We start from the raw sequence: 17,839 nt of genomic DNA on the forward strand, positions 1-17,839 counted from the left end.
CCTTTAAAATCTTTTATTACATATATATGATTCTCCAAGCAAAATATTAAGTTTTGCATGTATTTGGTCTTTGTATAAATGAGATCATTCAGTAGTTATTCTTCTTTTGAGTTGTTCGTTTTACTCAATATAATGTTTGTGTGGTTCTCCAATAGAGTGAGTGTTTCTTATTTGTTTTTTATGGTGGCATAGCATTGTGTGGCATGACTATACCACAATTCATTTGTGTTCTGTGTGCAGGTGTTTTGTTTCTGTGAACACTCTTGTACACGTCTTCTGGTGCACACATGCAAGAATTTCTCTTTGGTGGTTAATTGAAAATGGAATTTGTGCATCTTCAGATTTAAAGGATTTAAAAGGTTTTGTTTTCCAAAATGCTTGTACCACTTTAAGGTCTTACCAGCGGTGCATAAGAATTTTTGTTGCACTATATTCTCATCAAAACTGGCTGCTTTCTCATTTCTTCACTTAGAACAATGTACTGAGGATGAAATGGTGTCTCCAGAGATGCCTAGGTGGTTCAGTCAGTTAGGCGACTGACTCTTAATTTCCGCTTGGGTCATGATCTCACGGTGGTGGGATCAAGTCCCACAATGGGCTATATGCTGAGCATGGATCCTGCTTAGGATTCTCTCTCTCCCTCTGCCCCTCCCCTGCTTGTACATGCACATGCACACACACACACACACACACACTCTCTCTCTCTCTCTCTCTGTCTATCTCTCTGGGAAAAAGAAAAAGAAAAAGAAAAAGAAAAAGGAAAAGGTGTTTCCAGCATGATTCTCATTTGCATTTGCTAGATTACAAATAAAGCTGAGCTTCTCCTGATTTCACTGGCCATTTGTGTCTCCTGTGAAATCCCACATTTTTGCCCATGATCTATTTTATCCCTTTTATTTTTTGTATTTGTTGCAGAAAATTTTGATATGTCTTGGATTCTCCAAAGTAGCTCTATGTGCTGCAAATCTCTTCTAATTTGTAGACGTCTTTTCACTTAAAAATTGTTGTCCTGTGATGAGTAGAGGTTTTAAATTTTAACGTAGGCAAATCTCTCAGTCTTCTTTAAATGCTTAATGCCTTTTGGACTTCTTTAAGATCCTCCTAGAGGATCATGAAGATATCCCATAGACTATTTTTAAGGTTTTACATTAAAATTTTTTAAATTTATTTTTTAAATTTATTTTTGAGAGAGAGAGAAAGGCAGAGTGTGAGTGACGTAGGGGCAGATAGAGAGGGAGGCAGAGAACCCAAGGCAGGTTTCAGGCTCTGAGCTCTCAGCACAGAGCCTGAAACGGGGCTCGAACTCATGAACCGCAAAATCATGACCTGAGCAGAAATCCGACACTTAACCAACCGAGCCACCCAGGTGCCCCAAGGTTTTTTACATTTTTACTCTTCAGTGTAAGTACCTCATCTACCTGAAGCTGATTTTTTGTATGGAGTGAAAAAGATATTGTGTCATATTCTTTTTCCTCTGTGGACACACTTTACTGAAAGGTCTTTTTCTTACTGCCCTGTAAGGCTGCCCATGTCACATATCACATTTCTACATATTATTTCCAGGCTCTCTAACGCGTCTTTTTGGTTCATTTCTCTAATTTTGCTTAAATATGACATGGTCTTAATTTCTATACCTTTAAAGTATGATATGATGCCTTGTAGGGCAGTCAGGTGCAGTTTCGTGCAAGAAACTCAGTAAGAGAGTCATATTGTGGAAGTAGCAGCTTTTAGCTAGAATAGAGTCCAGGGTTGAGAACAAGGTTTACCAGAATGATCATGACTCAGATGTGGAGCCCCAGGCTCGTCCACTGCACAACAGATACCAGCCGTATTGTAAGATGGACGGCAAGCATCTGAGGGTGGAAATGTGCTCACTCTTTCCCAACTGGCTAATACACTATAGGCGGAGTCATCTACAACAGACCAGGAAAGAGCTGAAAAAGGTTGGCACTCACATCAAAGTACATCTTGGTGGCAGAGAGTCACAGGAGTGTATGTGGCAGCGGTTGCTTTTTGAAGTGATTTGGAAGAAGAGGGATGGAAAGTTTCATAGAGTTCCAGCTCTTCTAAGTTGTAGATGCACAACATCATGTGAGTTACTGAACTTCTCTGGGCCTGTTTCCTCCTGCGTGTAGTGGGGCAAATAATGAAACTGCATCCAAGAATTATCGGGAGGATTAAGTACGGTAATGCACTAAAATGCAATAGATATTGGTGCTTGTTACCGTATTATTGTTAATACTTGTTGGTCCCCTACCAAGTGCTTTAAGCATGCAATTTTATTTAATTCTTAGACCAACCCTATGTGGTCAGAGAGGTTGTTCTCATTTCACAGATGAGGAAACTGAAACCCAGAGGAGTTCAGCAGCTGGCCCTAAGTCACGCCGTGAATAATCGGAAAGTTAGTCTGACTGTAGCATGCCCATGCTTTTCATATAACACCAGGCTGCCCTGGAAAAGTAGTAGGAGCTGGGGGCCCTATCTCTAAAGAAGTGCAAAGTCTTCATTATGGTGGGCAGTCACTGCTTGAACAGGTGGTAGGACACTGAGGGAGGACTAGACAACCTCTCTACATTTTGTTTGTTAATCTCATCATCTGGACCCTTGGCTTCTAAGAACCTGGCTTAAAAGCCAGTGTAGGAGACCCTGGGGATCCCATGGTCCCTCCTAACACTACTCAGTTCTATTACAACTTCTAGAATCATTATGGGACCCAATAATGTAATCCCAGTGTCCCTGAGGGGGAAAGCATTGCATTCCTGAGGACTCATTAGGAAACTGAGTTTGCAAAGTCTTCTCCCTTTTGCCCCTTCCCTTGTGCCTCCTCTTATCCCCAGGCCAATGCAAGCCTGGGAGCTGGCTACTCTCTGATCAGAGCTCTTCTTTGGGTCAAGAATCTGGAAGAGCAAGGCACTCAGGGATGGACTCTGGTTAAGTCCTAGCTCCACCATTAGTTTCATGGGTTGCATTGAAAAGACAGGCATTCTAGGGTTTGGAGAGGAAGATGGATGGAAGATGGAGAGGAGGAGTAGGAGGACGCTAGGCTCGCCTCATCCCATGAACACAACTAGATAACTATCAAATCATCCAAAATACCCCAGAAATTGACATGAAGTCTGAAAGAGCAAACTCCACAACTAAAGGCAAAGAAAAGGCCACATTAAAGAAGGTAGGAGGTTGGGGTGCCTGGGTGGCTCAGTTGGTTTAGCATCGGACTTCGGCTCAGGTCATGATCTCACAATTTGTGGGTCCAAGCCCTGTGTTGGGCTCTGTGCTGACAATTCAGAGCCCGGAGCCTGCTCCTGATTCTGTGTCTCCCTCTCTCTGTGCCCCTCACCCACTCACATTTTGTCTCTTTCTCCAAAATAAATAAACATTAAAAAATTAAAAAAAAAAAAAAAAGGTAAGAGACATGACAGGGGGGAGAAACACATTGTGGGTGCTGCGAAGGAGAAGGATCTGTGGTCATGGGGAGAGGCCAGAGAGAGAGGAGCACACAAGGAAATGTACAAGGAGAATGTTTCCCCAAAGGTTTTGGCTTGGAAAATGGGAGTGGCTAAAATAAGTTCTTGCAACCAGCTGGGCTTAGCACCCAGTTTCAAAGGTCAGTGGGCTTGGCTGGGATGGAGCCCTGAGGGCAGTGTACTGCTCCTGGAGGAAGGCAGGGAAACAACCTAAGGGCAGATAGCTGGGAAACCATGATCTGGAGAGAACCTGGGCACACATAAGCACCAACCCCCTGCACTCTGGTGGGATCGCACTTCTAGGTCATGCTCACCTCAGTCACAGCATAGCCTCCCGCCACCAGAAGACCAGCAGAAACCCTGCCCCATCACATCTCCCAACCAGAGAGTTCTGCAGGGCCTCAGTTCTGGTGGAGGTGCTGTTAGGTCTCATTTCAAGCAGACCAGAGCACACCTACTTAAAACTCTTCACATTCAGGCCAGGGACCAAACATTGCTCACGGCAGGCAAAGAGAACCTCTGCAGACGACTGGCCTGAAGAATAGAGCAGCCAAAACACAACAGCAGAGTGCACACACAGAACCCAGGAGAAACTCCTTGAAGTGCCAGGACCTGGCACCACATGAACTCGTATTCATAAGGCCATTATTTTCAGGAGCAGGAGACATTTCTGTGGCCTTTCTAATACAGAGAAGAAGGCAGAGACCTAGACAAAATGCCAAGTTGGAGGGATTTATCCCAGATAAAAGAACAAAAAACCTAAGCAAAATAGATATAAGTAAATCCTTGATGGAGAATTTAAAGCAACAGTCATAAGGATACTCATTGGGCTTGAGAAAAGAATAGACGACGTCAGTGAGAGCCTGACCACAGATAAAAGAGTTTAAAAGAGTCAATCAGAGATGAAGAATGCAATAAACAAGATTAGGAACAGGCTTGATATAATGAACAAATAACAGGCTTGAAGAAGCAGAGGAATGAAATAGTGACCTAGAAGACAAAATAATGGAAAATAATGATGTTGATAAAAGAGAAAGAATTGTGCAACATGAGAATAGACTTAGGGAACCCAGTGACTCCATCAATCATAATGACATTTGTATTATAGGAGTCCCAGAAGAAGAAGAGGGAGAAAGGAGGCAGAAAACTTATTTGAGGAAATAATAGCTGAAAATTTCCCTAATCTGGGGAAGGAAACAGACGTCCAGATCCAAGAGTCAAAATCAACAAAAGCAGGCCAACGCCAAGACATATTATAATTAAATTCACATAATAGAATGATAAAGAAAAAAAATCTTAAAATCAGCAAGACAAACAAAGTCCTTAACTTACAAGGGAAAACCCATAGGCTAGCAGGAGATTTCTCAACAGAAGTTGGCAAGCCAGAAGGGAGTGGCATGATATATTCAAAGTGCTGAATGGGAAAAATCTGCAGCCAAGAATACTCTATCCAGCAAGGCTATCATTCAGCATAGGAGAGATAAAGAATTTCCCAGACAAACAAAAACTAAAGGAGTTGATGACCACTAAACCAGTCTTGCAAGAAATGCTAAAGGGGACTCTGAGTGGAAAGGAGACACCAAAAGTGACAAAGACAAGAAAAAATCAGAGAAAATCTCCAGAAACAATGACAAAACAAGTAATAAAATGGCGATAAATACATATCTATCCATAATTGCTTTGAGTGTAAATAGATTAAATACTCCAATCAAAAGACATACGGTATACGGTGTAAGACAATGGTCCAGTTTCATTCTTCTGCATGTTGCTTTCCAGTTTTCCCAACACCATTTGTTGAAGACACTGTCTTTTTCCCATTGGATATTCTTTTCTGCTTTCTTGAAGATTAATTGACTATATAGTTGTGGGTTCATTTCTGGGCTTTCTGTTTTGTCCTGTAGATCTCTGTGTCTATTTTTGTGCCTGTATATATTTGTAATATAACTTGAAGTCTGGAAGTGTGGAAGTTTTGTTTTGTTTTCTTTTTGCAGGTTACTTTCATGATTCAGGGTCTTTTGTGCTTCCATACAAATTTTGGGATTGTTTGTTCTAGCTCCATGAAAAACGTGGGTGGTATTTTGATAGGGATTGCATTAAATGTGTAGATTGCTTTGGGTAGTAAGGACATTTTAATAATATTATTTCTTCTGCTCCATGAGCATAGAATGCCTTTCTATTTCAATGTCTTTCTTCTTCAATTTCTTTCTTCAGTGTTTTATAGTTTTGAGAAGACTGACCTTTCACCTCTTTGGTTAGGTTTATTCCTAGGTATCTTATGGGTTTGGGTGCAGTTGTAAATGGGATTTATTACTTAATTTCTCTTTCTGCTGCTTTATTATTGGTGTATAGAAATGTAACAGATTTCTGTATGTTGACTTTGTATCCTGAAACTTTACTAAATTCATGTATCAGTTCTAGCAATTTTTTGGTAGAGTCTTTTGGGTTTTCTACATAGAGTATCATGACATCAGCAAATAGTGAAAGTTTTACTTTTTCTATGCTTATCTGGATGCTTTTTATTTCTTTTTGCTGTCTTATTGACGTGGCTAGGACTTCCAGAACTATGCTAAATAACAGTGGTGTGGGTGGACATCTTTTTCTTGTTCCTGACCACAGAGGAAAAGCTATACGTTTTTCCCCACTTAGGATGATATTAGTGTTTGTTTTTTCACATATAATCTTTATTATGTTGAGGTATGTTCCCTGTAAACCTACTTTGTTGGAGAGTGTTCATAAAGGACTGTTGTACTTCTCAAATGCTTTTTGTGCACCTATAAAGGATCATATAGTACTTATCCTCTCTTTTATTAATGTGATGTATCACATTGATTGATTTAGGAATATCGAACCACCCTTGACACTCAGGAATAAGCAGAGGAAACAATCAACAAAACTCAAAGACAATCTATGGCATGGGCGAAGATATTTGCAAATGACGTATCTGATAAAATATATCTGATATCCAAAATATATAAAGAATTTATGGGAACTCAGCACTCAAAAAATGAATGATCCAATTAAAAAATGAGCAGAAGACATGAACAGACACTTTTCCAAAGAAGACATACAGGTGGCCAATAGATACATGAAAAGATGTGCAACATCAGTGATCATGAGAGAAACACAAATTAACACTATAATGAGATATCACCTCACACCTGTCAGAATGACAAAAATCAACAATACAAGAAGCAACAGATGCTAGTGAGGATGTGGAGAAAGGAGAATGTTCTTACGCTGTTGGTGGGAATGCAAACTGGTGCAGCCACTCTGGAAAATAATATGGAGATTCCTCAAAAAGTTAAAAATAGAGCTACTTATAATGCAGAAATCACACTACTAGGTATTTGCCCAAAGGATACAAAACACTCATTCAAAGGGGCACATGAGCCCTGAAGTTTATTGCAGCATTATCAATAACAGTCAAATTATGGAGACAGCCCAAGACTCCAACTGATGCATGGATCAAGAAGATTGATAAATATATCGGAATGTTACTCAGCCATCAAAAAGAATGAGGTCTTGCCATTTGCAACAAAGTGGGTGGAGCTAGAGTATGTTATACGAAGTGAAATAAGTCAGAGAAAGACAAATACCATATGATTTCGCTTGTATGTGGAATTTAAGAAACAAAGCAAACAAGCAAAAGGGAAAAAAGAGAGAGGTAAACCAAGAAACAAACTCTTAACTATAGAGAACAAACTGATGGTTACCAGAAAGGAGGTTGGTGGGGGGATGGGTGAAATAGGTGATGGGGATTAAGGAGTGGACTTGTGGTTGTGAGCACCAGGTATTGTAAGGAAGTGTTGAATCACTATATTGTGTATACTCCTGAAGCTAATATTACACTGTGTGTTAACTAATTGGAATTTAAATTAAAACTTTTTTGAAAAGAAAGAAAGTTTCTGGACTTCACTGTCCTTGGGTGATAACAGGATTACCAACATTCCCACAGAACAATATGAGAGATGGAGTAAGGAGCTCTGTGTGAGGCCTTTCTGAGAAAATCAAAAGCATCACAGAGTTGCGAAGCATCATTATTGGGTTCATTAAGGCCTTGGGTTGTTTATCAGCATGTGGTTCCCCAAAGCCCCACTCCTTCCCGGGGTGACTAATTTTTGAGGTCTGCAGGGGATGTGGCACCACAGTGGATAGAGTCCCACAAAAAGAGATGATCTCACATCTTTCTCACTCACTTTCTTATATATGACCCCTTCCGGGCTCTCTGGGGCCAGGGCCCGCATGATACGGCACCCTCTTCATTCCCTCCATCAGAAACCTGTCTGGCTCTGTACCTGTAACAAGGTGAGTGTTCTCCAGGGTCCTCCTTCTGTTCCCTAATAATAGGTAAGACACTTGAGTTGTTACCACGCAAGTCAAACCTCCTATTTCAAAGAGGTTATAGTAAAGAGAGTCTTGCCCGGGGTAACAAGTCAAGTGAGGGAAAGGGTTGCCACCCTCCTGTGCCAAAGCACTTTGCCAACACCTGTCATTCTTGGACAAAGCTTGCCTTCTGCTTTTAATTGCAGTGAGTATGAGGGCATTCATATAATCTAGTCCCCTAGTTGGACCCGTTCCTTAGGAAGTAACCTTGGGCCAGACCCCTATCTCAGGTGGGCTGAGTGTCTTCATCATCAGGCGCATAAAGCTTTTAGTTGGAATATCAGAGTGGGGAGCAGTAAACACCAAGCAGGATAGCTTGGGGCTTACCCAAGAATGGTAATCTAGAAGGACCTCTTCAGTCGAGGTGACCATGATGATCCTGTTTAAGGTGGACTTCTGGGGTGCCTGGATGTCTCGGTTGGCTAAGCGTCCGACTTCGGCTCAGGTCATGATCTCACAGTTCACGAGTTCAAGCCCTGCGTCAGACTCCGTGCTGATAGCCCAGAGCCTGGAGCCTGCTTCAGATTCTGTCTCCCTCTCTCTCTGCCCCTCCCCCACTCGCACTCTGTCTCTCTCTCTCAAAAATAAATAAAAACACTAAAAAAAAAAAAAAAAAAAAAAAAGGATGGACTTCTTAGATGCATAGACCAGTAGCCATCGTGTTAATGAGCGCAAGTGGGGCTGCCTGTCACCTGAAAGGTAAAGAGACAAGTTTTGATTGGAAAGAAATTTGAGCTTTACTCAGGAGGCTGGCCACCTGAGGAGAAGACAGACCCTCGTCCAAAGACCAACTCCCAGGTTTCTGCCTGGCCCAGAGGTTTATAAAGGGGTTTAGGGTAGTTAGCTAGCAAAAGGAGTGCGGTGGCCTACCATGTTTCTCCATCATGTGTAGACTATATGATGCCAGCTACAAATATGATCTCAGTGCTTGGGGGCTGTGCCAGGGAATCCGGTTCCTGTTTTGTGACGTGCAGGAGTACTGTGTTCTTTGTGCAAAGGAGGGCCCAGGTCTATAGGTACACAAAAGGAGGTTAGTAAGATCACTTATGTGACCTGAAAAAGAAAATTACTTTGCTAATGAAAGGCTATCAGAAAGCTAAGGAGGCTTCAAACAGACCTGCTGGCTTCTGTGGCCTGGGAAAGTTCTGGTCCTTCACTCCTCAAGGCCAGTGGGCAAATCTCTCAGAAAATAAATTAGTTTACTACAGATAAAGGGCCTTAGGTCAGTGAGTAAGGAATACATTATCTGGGAGCAAGTTAACACTTACGACCAGCTAGAGTACTGTTACGATCGTAAAATCTCGGTGGTGGTAAGTCTCACCTCTACAGAGTGAGGGTTACCTGGCATCCCTGTGGGGTGTAGTCTTCTGGCCTAGACTTATTTATTCATAGGGTCTATCCCCTCCTAATTGCCAAATTCTTTGCAGCTGTTTTCAAGAAAAGACACTATGTCAGTGAAGGGATTATTTTAACTACTGTCTCAACGGTTCCCAATGCCCCATCTAGATAGAGGGAGTGGATGTTCTTTTTTTTTTTTTTTTTTTTTTTTTTAAATTTTTTTTTTTCAACGTTTATTTATTTTTGGGACAGAGAGAGACAGAGCATGAACGGGGGAGGGGCAGAGAGAGAGGGAGACACAGAATCGGAAACAGGCTCCAGGCTCTGAGCCATCAACCCAGAGCCCGACGCGGGGCTCGAACTCACGGACCATGAGATCATGACCTGGCTGAAGTCGGACGCTTAACCGACTGCGCCACCCAGGCGCCCCGGGAGTGGATGTTCTTACAACAGCAGTTCTGTGCCTTTTACTCAAACTTACACTTCCTTCAAATGCTATTAATTGTCCCTGGTCTCGCATAAATTCCATCTCATTCAAAAAGCCTTTCCCAACTACTACAACCCAATCTGATGCCTCCTTTCATTAAAATTTTTTTGATCTTATGGTCAGGGCTGCCAACTTCATTCATTTATTTATTTCAGAAATATCGAGCACCTACTGTATGCAAAATGTGAGGATAGGCATAGAAACTGCAAAGCTGAGTGAAGCATAATATGCCCGGAAGCCACTTAAAGTAGGCAGAGGAGTAGTGGAGTCACTAGAGAGAAAATGCTATGCAAGAGAGTAACGGAAAGAATTGCCTTGAAATACGCAGTTTCGTGGAGAGGAGCTTGAGATGGGGAAGGATCAGGAAAACTTTTACAGAAGAGAAACATTTTAGTTGAGTCTTCAAGGATTTGAGCAGTTGGGAGTTAGCGAGATGACATTGCAGATAAAATGAACAGTTCGAGCAAAGATAGGGAAGTATGAGACGGAAGAATATGAGATCTGATAACGCAAGTTCAAGTAGATTCAAGAGGGCATTTGGGAGGCAGTTTAATTATTCTCCGATGATGTAATATGTGTGGACAGCTGTTTTGCTTTTATTGACATCAAATCACACAGTGTCTACTGAATGAGCCTAGGTATATAATTAGATCTGCAGGGTGACTCAAGAGGAGCCATGGATTTCTGAGCTAACAAAAGACCTTAGGAGACGCTGCATCAAATTTCTCACCCACATGGAATCTTCTAAGCAGCATCCCCTAAAACTGACCGCCACCAACATATAAGGACCTAATTTGGATTCTGGCATTGAGGTTTTCATCAACCGTCCTTGCATGTCTGTAGCTGCTGGTCTGCCTTAACTGCACATATGAAACAAACATGTGTATAGAAAAGAAGATGTCTGCAGGGAGTCAGTTTCTGGCCAAGGGAGCATGAAATGGAAAAAGAGAGCAAGACGCCATTGGGGTGGTTTCCACGGACTGTTCAGAGACAAGGATGTTGCAAGATATTCTAAACTCCTGTAATTTTCCTAAATTTGTCATTATTTTATGCACTATCCATAATTATCAGAAAAACTTTTAACATGAGAAGGGACCAAGTTCTTATTTTTGAGAGAACAGGAATAAAGGGTGATGATTATGATGGTGGAGGGGAGGTTGTGATTGGGGGGCACTGTAGCCTGCCATCAGCCAGAGGAAGACCATGAGATACAGCACTGAAGAGGCATGGAAAGCAGGCTGGTTTCCTTTGAGCAACATGGGATATCTTTGGGTAAATGGAAAGCAGAGGGCTGGGAGGCAGACTGTTGGTGTCTGAGAAGTGTCCTCACGCACCCGCACTCAGGAGACACCTGAGGTTCTGCTACATTTGGTGACAAATTTAGAAAACCTGAACCAGGCAGACATATCAGAGAAAAGGCTCTCACAGGATAGGTGAGGGAGGAAAGATCCAGAATGAACTCTGTGGTTGGTAGAAAGCAGAACGAAGTGAGGCAGGTGGCGACTGTCACCATGACCACAGAGTCTGCTTGTTGCCAAGCTCCCTACCACAGGTGTGTGAGCTTAAAAGCATGAGGTCTGAAAGGCACAGCCACCTGGTCTAGAGAATAAGTTTCTCAGAAGAGTATGCCCAGAGCAGTCCTAAAGAGAATTGCAGAGGACATAGAATCTTCCAACCCTCAGTAAGTGTCAGGAAATGCCCCTCGGGGCTTGGTTGGAAGCAGCCAATTTGGGCTGGTCAAATCAGTGGACAAACTTCTGGTGTCCTCATACAAATTCTTTCTCTGATAGCCTCAGAGTAATTTGGGGTAGCAAGTATACAATGGGCTGGCCCAGCAATAGGTACATTACAAATTTTTTTTTAAATGTTTTATGTGTTTTTGAGAGAGCACAAGTGAGGGAAAGGCAGAGAGTGAGGGGGACAGAGGATCTGAAGCAGGCTCTGAGTTGACAGCAGTGAGCCTGATATGGGGCTTGAACTCATGAACTATGAGATTATGACCTGATCCGAAGTCGGATGCTCAACTTTTGCCACCCCGGTGCACGAGCAATAGGTACATTTTTAAAAAATAGAAAACCAGACACTTTGAAGTATAGTCAGTATTCACTCTAATCCCAACAACTCCAGCCCCACAATGCTCCAACCATAGTTTCCTCTTTAGTAAAATGAGGGAGTAGATATTCTCCAAGGTGCTAATCAACTTGGTCCTTCTTTGATTCAATGACACTATATACAGGGTATACTGAATACAGCTATGTGCACTGATGAGGCCACGGTGAGGATAAGGGTTATAATCAAAATATGTAACAAGTACCAGGCTGGTAATCTCTACCAATGGATTCCAGCTAAATATTACCCTGGATGTGGGCCTCCCACCATGACTCAGGGTCTACATTATTTTGATGGAAAACTGATCTTGTATCTTGGATTTTAAAGCATTTCTCAATATTTAGGAACCTAACTTCATAATTCCTATGCCATGATAAATACAGTTGTAGAAATCACAGTTTTCAATTATTATTATCTATGATGCTTTTAATTACCCTTTTTAAAATCCCTAAATGTTTCCAGGGACCAATGTTAGCAAATTACTGTATTTTAAAAGATCCATCAAAAAGAAAAAAGTCAAAGGTATTAGTTTAAGAATTAGAAAATAAAGATAGTCTTAAAACATTCATCTTCTGCTAAAGCATGCACACAAAGAATATAATAGGCCATAAGCTTCCATTGATGGATACTACATGAATTAATTTGGGTCATTTCCAGAAGGTTCAGGGAGTTGCTACTTGGCAGATTAAAGGTTTTGAACGATTTATTGATCTTGATTTGCCTTGCTGATCCATGAAGTAACAAAATAACATTTACACCATTGTACTTCCTTTATGAGTACAACCTACTTGTAATGGAATAGAAGACTTGCTTGCCAAAATTAATTTAATGGCTTAAATTAATTAATTAATTAACGGGTAAGCAAGTCTTCTATTCCATTACAAGTAGGTTGAACTTGTAAAGGAAATACAATGGTGTAATTGTTATTTTATTACTTCATGGAGCAGTGAGGCAAATCAAGATGGGTGTACCATTCTAAACCTTTATTTAATCTGCCAGGTTGCAGCTCCCTGAACCTTCTGGAAACATGACAGAGAGAAGGAGTCTTTGAGCTACTATTGCCTTTGAGCTACTATATCTGCAATCTGGAGAAAGCAGGTCATTAAAAAATATATTTATTGTTATAAAAGTTATCAGATTTGTTGTAGATCATTTGAAAGCAAAAGAAAAGTGGAAAGAGTAATTAAAATTCTCCCATATTCCTAACAGTCAGTGGAACTGAGCAATGTTTATTTTGGGCCATTTTTTAGGTGCCTACATACATGACTCAGGTATAAATTTATATATTTATATATTTACAATATATATTATATTATATTATTATAATATATATAACAATATATTATATTATTATAATATATATAACAATATATTATATTATATTATTATAATATATAACAATATATTATATTATTATAATATATATAACAATATATTATATTATATTATATTATATTATATTATAATTTATATTATAAGATTTCACCTTACGATTGGGACTTTGGGTTTTATAGCTAATTATTGCAGGCATATAAGGAATACAGTGGCTTGAGCTTAATTATTTTTTATCTAATTTGCTAATATCTTAATAATTCTAAGAGTTTACCAGTTTTTTATCCTCTCTTGAGTTTTCTATTTAGACAATTTTATTATTTTCAAATTATTCTTTTCTTTCTTGTTTCCATTATTTAAGCATTTTGTTTCTCTTTGCCTAAAAATGTTTAGAGTAATGAGAAATACCTGAAGTAACAAATTTTTTTTAATGTTTTATTTTATTTTTTGAGAGACAGAGTGTGAGCAGGGGAGGGGCAGAGAGAGAGAGACACAGAATCCAAAGCAGGCTCCAGGTTCTGAGCTGTCAGCACACAGCCTGATGTGGGACTTGAACCCATGGATATGAGATCATGACCTGAGCCAAAGTCAGACCCTCAACCAACTGAGCCACTCAGTCTCCACAACTCCCTTCCCTACCCCACCCCCCACCGTGTCTGATTTTAATAGAAATGTCACTACTACTTCACCATTATGAACCATTTGTAGTGGCTATGGCCTATCTCATAAAGTGGTGTTCTTCCACTTAAAGTAACTACAAGCAGTTTTTTTTTCTTTTTTCTTTAAGTATGTATGTAGACATTTATGAACTGTCCTTTGGAAAATTTTCCTCCTTTTAAGCCCACAAGTTTGCTAAGTATATTAATAGATTTACTAATATGAAATCATCCTCTCCTATAAAATCTATTAGGTAATGGTGGCTTTCATTTCTTGTACTTAGGATTTCTGCACACATGTTATCAAATGGGAATAGTATAGGATAATTCCATTTTCTTGCTATTATCGTTACATTTGAGTATCAGACTTTGCTAACTTTAAAAAACGAATTGGAAGGCTTTCATCTTTTATAAGCTAAGAAAATTTATATTACATGAAAATTATATTTACATTGATAGTTTAAAATAATTTGTATGTAAGGTATAGGAGCCTAGAGCCTACACATGGAAGCACATTACTGCCTATTTTTTTTTCCTTTTTTTTTTTTTTTTTTTCAATTGTAGCTGGTTTATTTGGTTTGGGGACTGTTCTTGAATTGATTGTTCAAATTTAGGAACAGATAGTATACCAAGGTTATTTTATTTATTTTTGGCCTCTGGTTATGCTGCCTTTACAATTCCTAATTTTGTGTATCTTGACAATTTTCTTGCTGATTTGATATATATTTATTCCTTTGTAAGGACTTTTGATCACTTTATAAGGACTTACGATCAATTCTTCTGCTGTTTCTATTTTTACTAGCTATTCACTTTCACTTTTAGCATGATATTTCTCCAAATCTCCTCATACAGGTTGTTGGTAGAAGGACCTCATTCCCTGATTCTAGGGAACACTGGAAGAAAGGATTTATAGATCTCTTATAAGGAGGGGGGATACCAAGGTAGTTGTGTAACTCACCTGGAACTTGGGTGAGGACATTGAGGTGAAGACTGAGCGTTAATGAGAGATGTGTGGCCTGAGGAGAGGGAAAATACCCACTAGAGACACGTGGGAATTTACCCTGGGGCTTGGCATTTGAGAGTGAGTCCGCGTATTTTTCTTGAATAACTAAATTAGGAAGATTGATCCCTTTCAGGGACACATGGACCCAGAATCCAGGACCAATGGAACAGCTGTTACTGAGTTCATCCTGCTGGGCTTAGTGGAGACACCAGGGCTACGGCCAGTTGTCTTTGTAGTCTTCCTCTTAGCCTATCTGCTCACTGTTGGGGGCAACCTCAGCATCCTGGCCGCCATCTTGGTAGAGACCAAACTCCACACCCCCATGTACTTCTTCCTGGGGAACCTATCGGTGCTGGACGTTGGGTGCATCACCGTCACTGTTCCTTCAATGTTGGCTCGTCTCCTGTCCCACAAGCATACTGTTCCCTATGGAGCCTGCCTCACACAGCTTTTCTTCTTTCATCAGTTGGCTGGTGTGGACTGCTTCCTGTTGACAGCCATGGCCTATGACCGATTCCTGGCCATCTGCCAGCCCCTCACCTACAGCACCCGAATGAGCCAGACAGTCCAGAGGATATTGGTGGCTGTGTCCTGGGCTTTAGCCTTCACTAATGCACTGACCCACACAGTAGCCATATCCACCCTGAACTTCTGTGGTCCCAATGTGATCAATCACTTCTACTGTGACCTCCCACAGCTCTTCCAGCTCTCCTGCTCCAGCACCCAACTCAATGAGCTGCTACTCTTTGGTCTGGGTATCCTCATGGCGGGTGCACCTGTGATTCTCATTGTCACCTCCTACATCCATGTGGCAGCTGCAGTCCTACGAATCCGTTCTGCTGAGGGCAGGAAAAAAGCCTTCTCCACATGTGGTTCTCACCTCACTGTGGTTGGCATATTCTATGGGACAGGTGTCTTCAGCTACATGAGGCTGGGCTCAGTGGAAGCTTCAGACAAAGACAAAGGGATTGGCATCCTCAACACTGTCATCAGCCCCATGCTGAACCCACTCATCTACAGCCTTCGGAACCCTGATGTACAGGGGGCTCTGTGGCAGGTGCTCACGGGGAAGCGAGCCCTTGCATAAAAGTGTATCAGGAGGGTAGAACCACAGGAAGTGTTTCCTGTCTCTCCTAGATCCTTGAGCAAGATGACTTTTGTTATGAAGTGAGACTCCTTGCTCCCCAAGGAGGCTCTCCCTGATAATGTGTGTGTGGGTTCTGTAAACCAGAATCCTTGATTAGTTGCCTTTTGGGCCTAGCTACTCTTCCCACTCCAGATGGAGGTGGAACCCAGGAAGCTCTGTATCCTGAGAGACTCATGGTCCTACAGGCAGGACCTTTTGTTTATTTTTTGCTGAGTTCCCCAACAATACACCAGCAAAGATTCTTTCCAAACTAGAATATGGAAAGTCACAGCTTGGTACCAAATATTAGTACACCCTCCTGTCTGGATTCCCCTGAAATAGCTCCCCCAACGTGCTTTGACACAAGGATCCCACACAAGGTTCTGGACCCAGTACAGTATAATTTGAGACACTGAGTACCCTGTCTGCATTGCAAGATTCTGAGGTATTTAGCAGTGGAGGAGTTATACTTCCTTTGGGACTTCTTTTTTTTTTTTTTTCTGAAATGGAAATGTCACTCATTGATTTTAAATTTCCCATTAGAAATTATGTTTATAAAAATGAAAACAAAACACAATTTTACCAATGAAAAGTGAAAATCAAATCTTCACCCTCTCTGTCCAGACCCTTCATAATTCAATTTTCAAGAAGAAACCACTGTTAAGAATTTGGTGCTTCCCTTCTAATTTTTTATACATATAAAAACATGTTTATATATATGTCATATCTATAGGGGCATCTTGTACCATGTCTTTTTGTTAAACATTACTTGGTAGACTTTATTATCTGGCAAAATATCTAGAAACTTACCTCCTCTATTTTAATAATTGCCTAGTGCTAATTTATTAATTAACCATAATTTGCTTAACAATATTCCTTTTGATGGAGTTTAACTATTTCTCGATTTACTCCAATATGATCAATAATATTCTTCAAAGATGTGTTTTTATTATCTTGCAAGCATTTTCATAAGTTCTAATTAATAAGATTTCTGCGTTGAAAAATATAAAAACTTAGATTTTTAAATATATATTTCCCTCTTATCCCACAAAAATTCACTCTTTTACTGTTACAATAATGGGTGAAACTGCTTGCCTCCTACAGCTTTAACAGTAACTATTATAAATAAATTCTTTTTTAATATTTATTTATTTATTTTGAGTGACAGTAAGAGAGAAAGAGAGGGGGAGGGGCAGAGAGAGAGGAAGAGAGAGAATTCCAAGCAGGCTCCACGCTGTCAGCACAGAGCCCAACACGGGGCTCCATCTCACGAACGGGGAGATCATGACCTAAGCTGAAACGAAAAGTTGGATGCTTTACAAACTGAACCACTCAGGCGCCCCAATAGAAACAAATTCTTCTAATTTTTGACATTATAACGGTTGTAAAATATTAATTATTATTTTAATATGCGTTTCTTTGACATCGCGTAAGGTTGAATACATTTTCAAATGTTTATTACCCATGATATGGACTGAATTGTATCCCACCAAAATTCATGTGCTAAAGCCCTTAACCCCCAATGTGACTGTATATGGGATAGGGTCTTTATGAAATAATTAAGGCTAAATGAGATTAATTAGGAAGTATTAATGAGGTATTTCAGGAAGTAGTTAAGGTTACATTAGGTTGGAGCCCTAACCTGCTGGCCTGTGGTCTAGAAGAGAGGAAGTGCCATTCCATGTGAAGACAAAGTGAGAAGACAGCCATCTGCTAGCCAGAGAGAGCTCCACCAGAATCTGGCCGTGCTGGCACCTGATCTTGGACTTCTAGCCTCCAGAACTGTCAGAAAATAAATTTTGTTTTTTAAACTCCCCAATCTATGGTATTTTGTTATGGAGGCCTGGGCTAATATAATTATTAGTATTTCTTCACTGGGAATTAATTTTTTCCAAAGTTTATTGAGAAATAATTGACAAATATAATTGTATATATTAAAGT

General features: G+C 40.5%; 1 protein-coding gene across 1 annotated transcript; it reads left to right on the top strand.

The window, feature by feature from the left end:
* Positions 1-14,911: 14,911 nt before the first annotated feature.
* LOC123604651 (olfactory receptor 3A1-like) lies at positions 14,912-15,859 on the top strand. Its single transcript, XM_045490983.1, has one exon. It carries the CDS (start codon positions 14,912-14,914, stop codon positions 15,857-15,859), a length of 948 nt encoding a protein of 315 aa, XP_045346939.1.
* Positions 15,860-17,839: the final 1,980 nt, after the last annotated feature.

The sequence above is a fragment of the Leopardus geoffroyi genome, chromosome E1, assembly GCF_018350155.1.
Source record: "Leopardus geoffroyi isolate Oge1 chromosome E1, O.geoffroyi_Oge1_pat1.0, whole genome shotgun sequence".
Lineage (NCBI taxonomy): Eukaryota > Metazoa > Chordata > Mammalia > Carnivora > Felidae > Leopardus > Leopardus geoffroyi.

What these genes read in the sequence shown, in the direction of transcription:
- LOC123604651 (XM_045490983.1), top strand. Translation starts at nt 14,912, where the DNA reads ATGGACCCAGAATCCAGGACCAATGGAACAGCTGTTACTGAGTTCATC.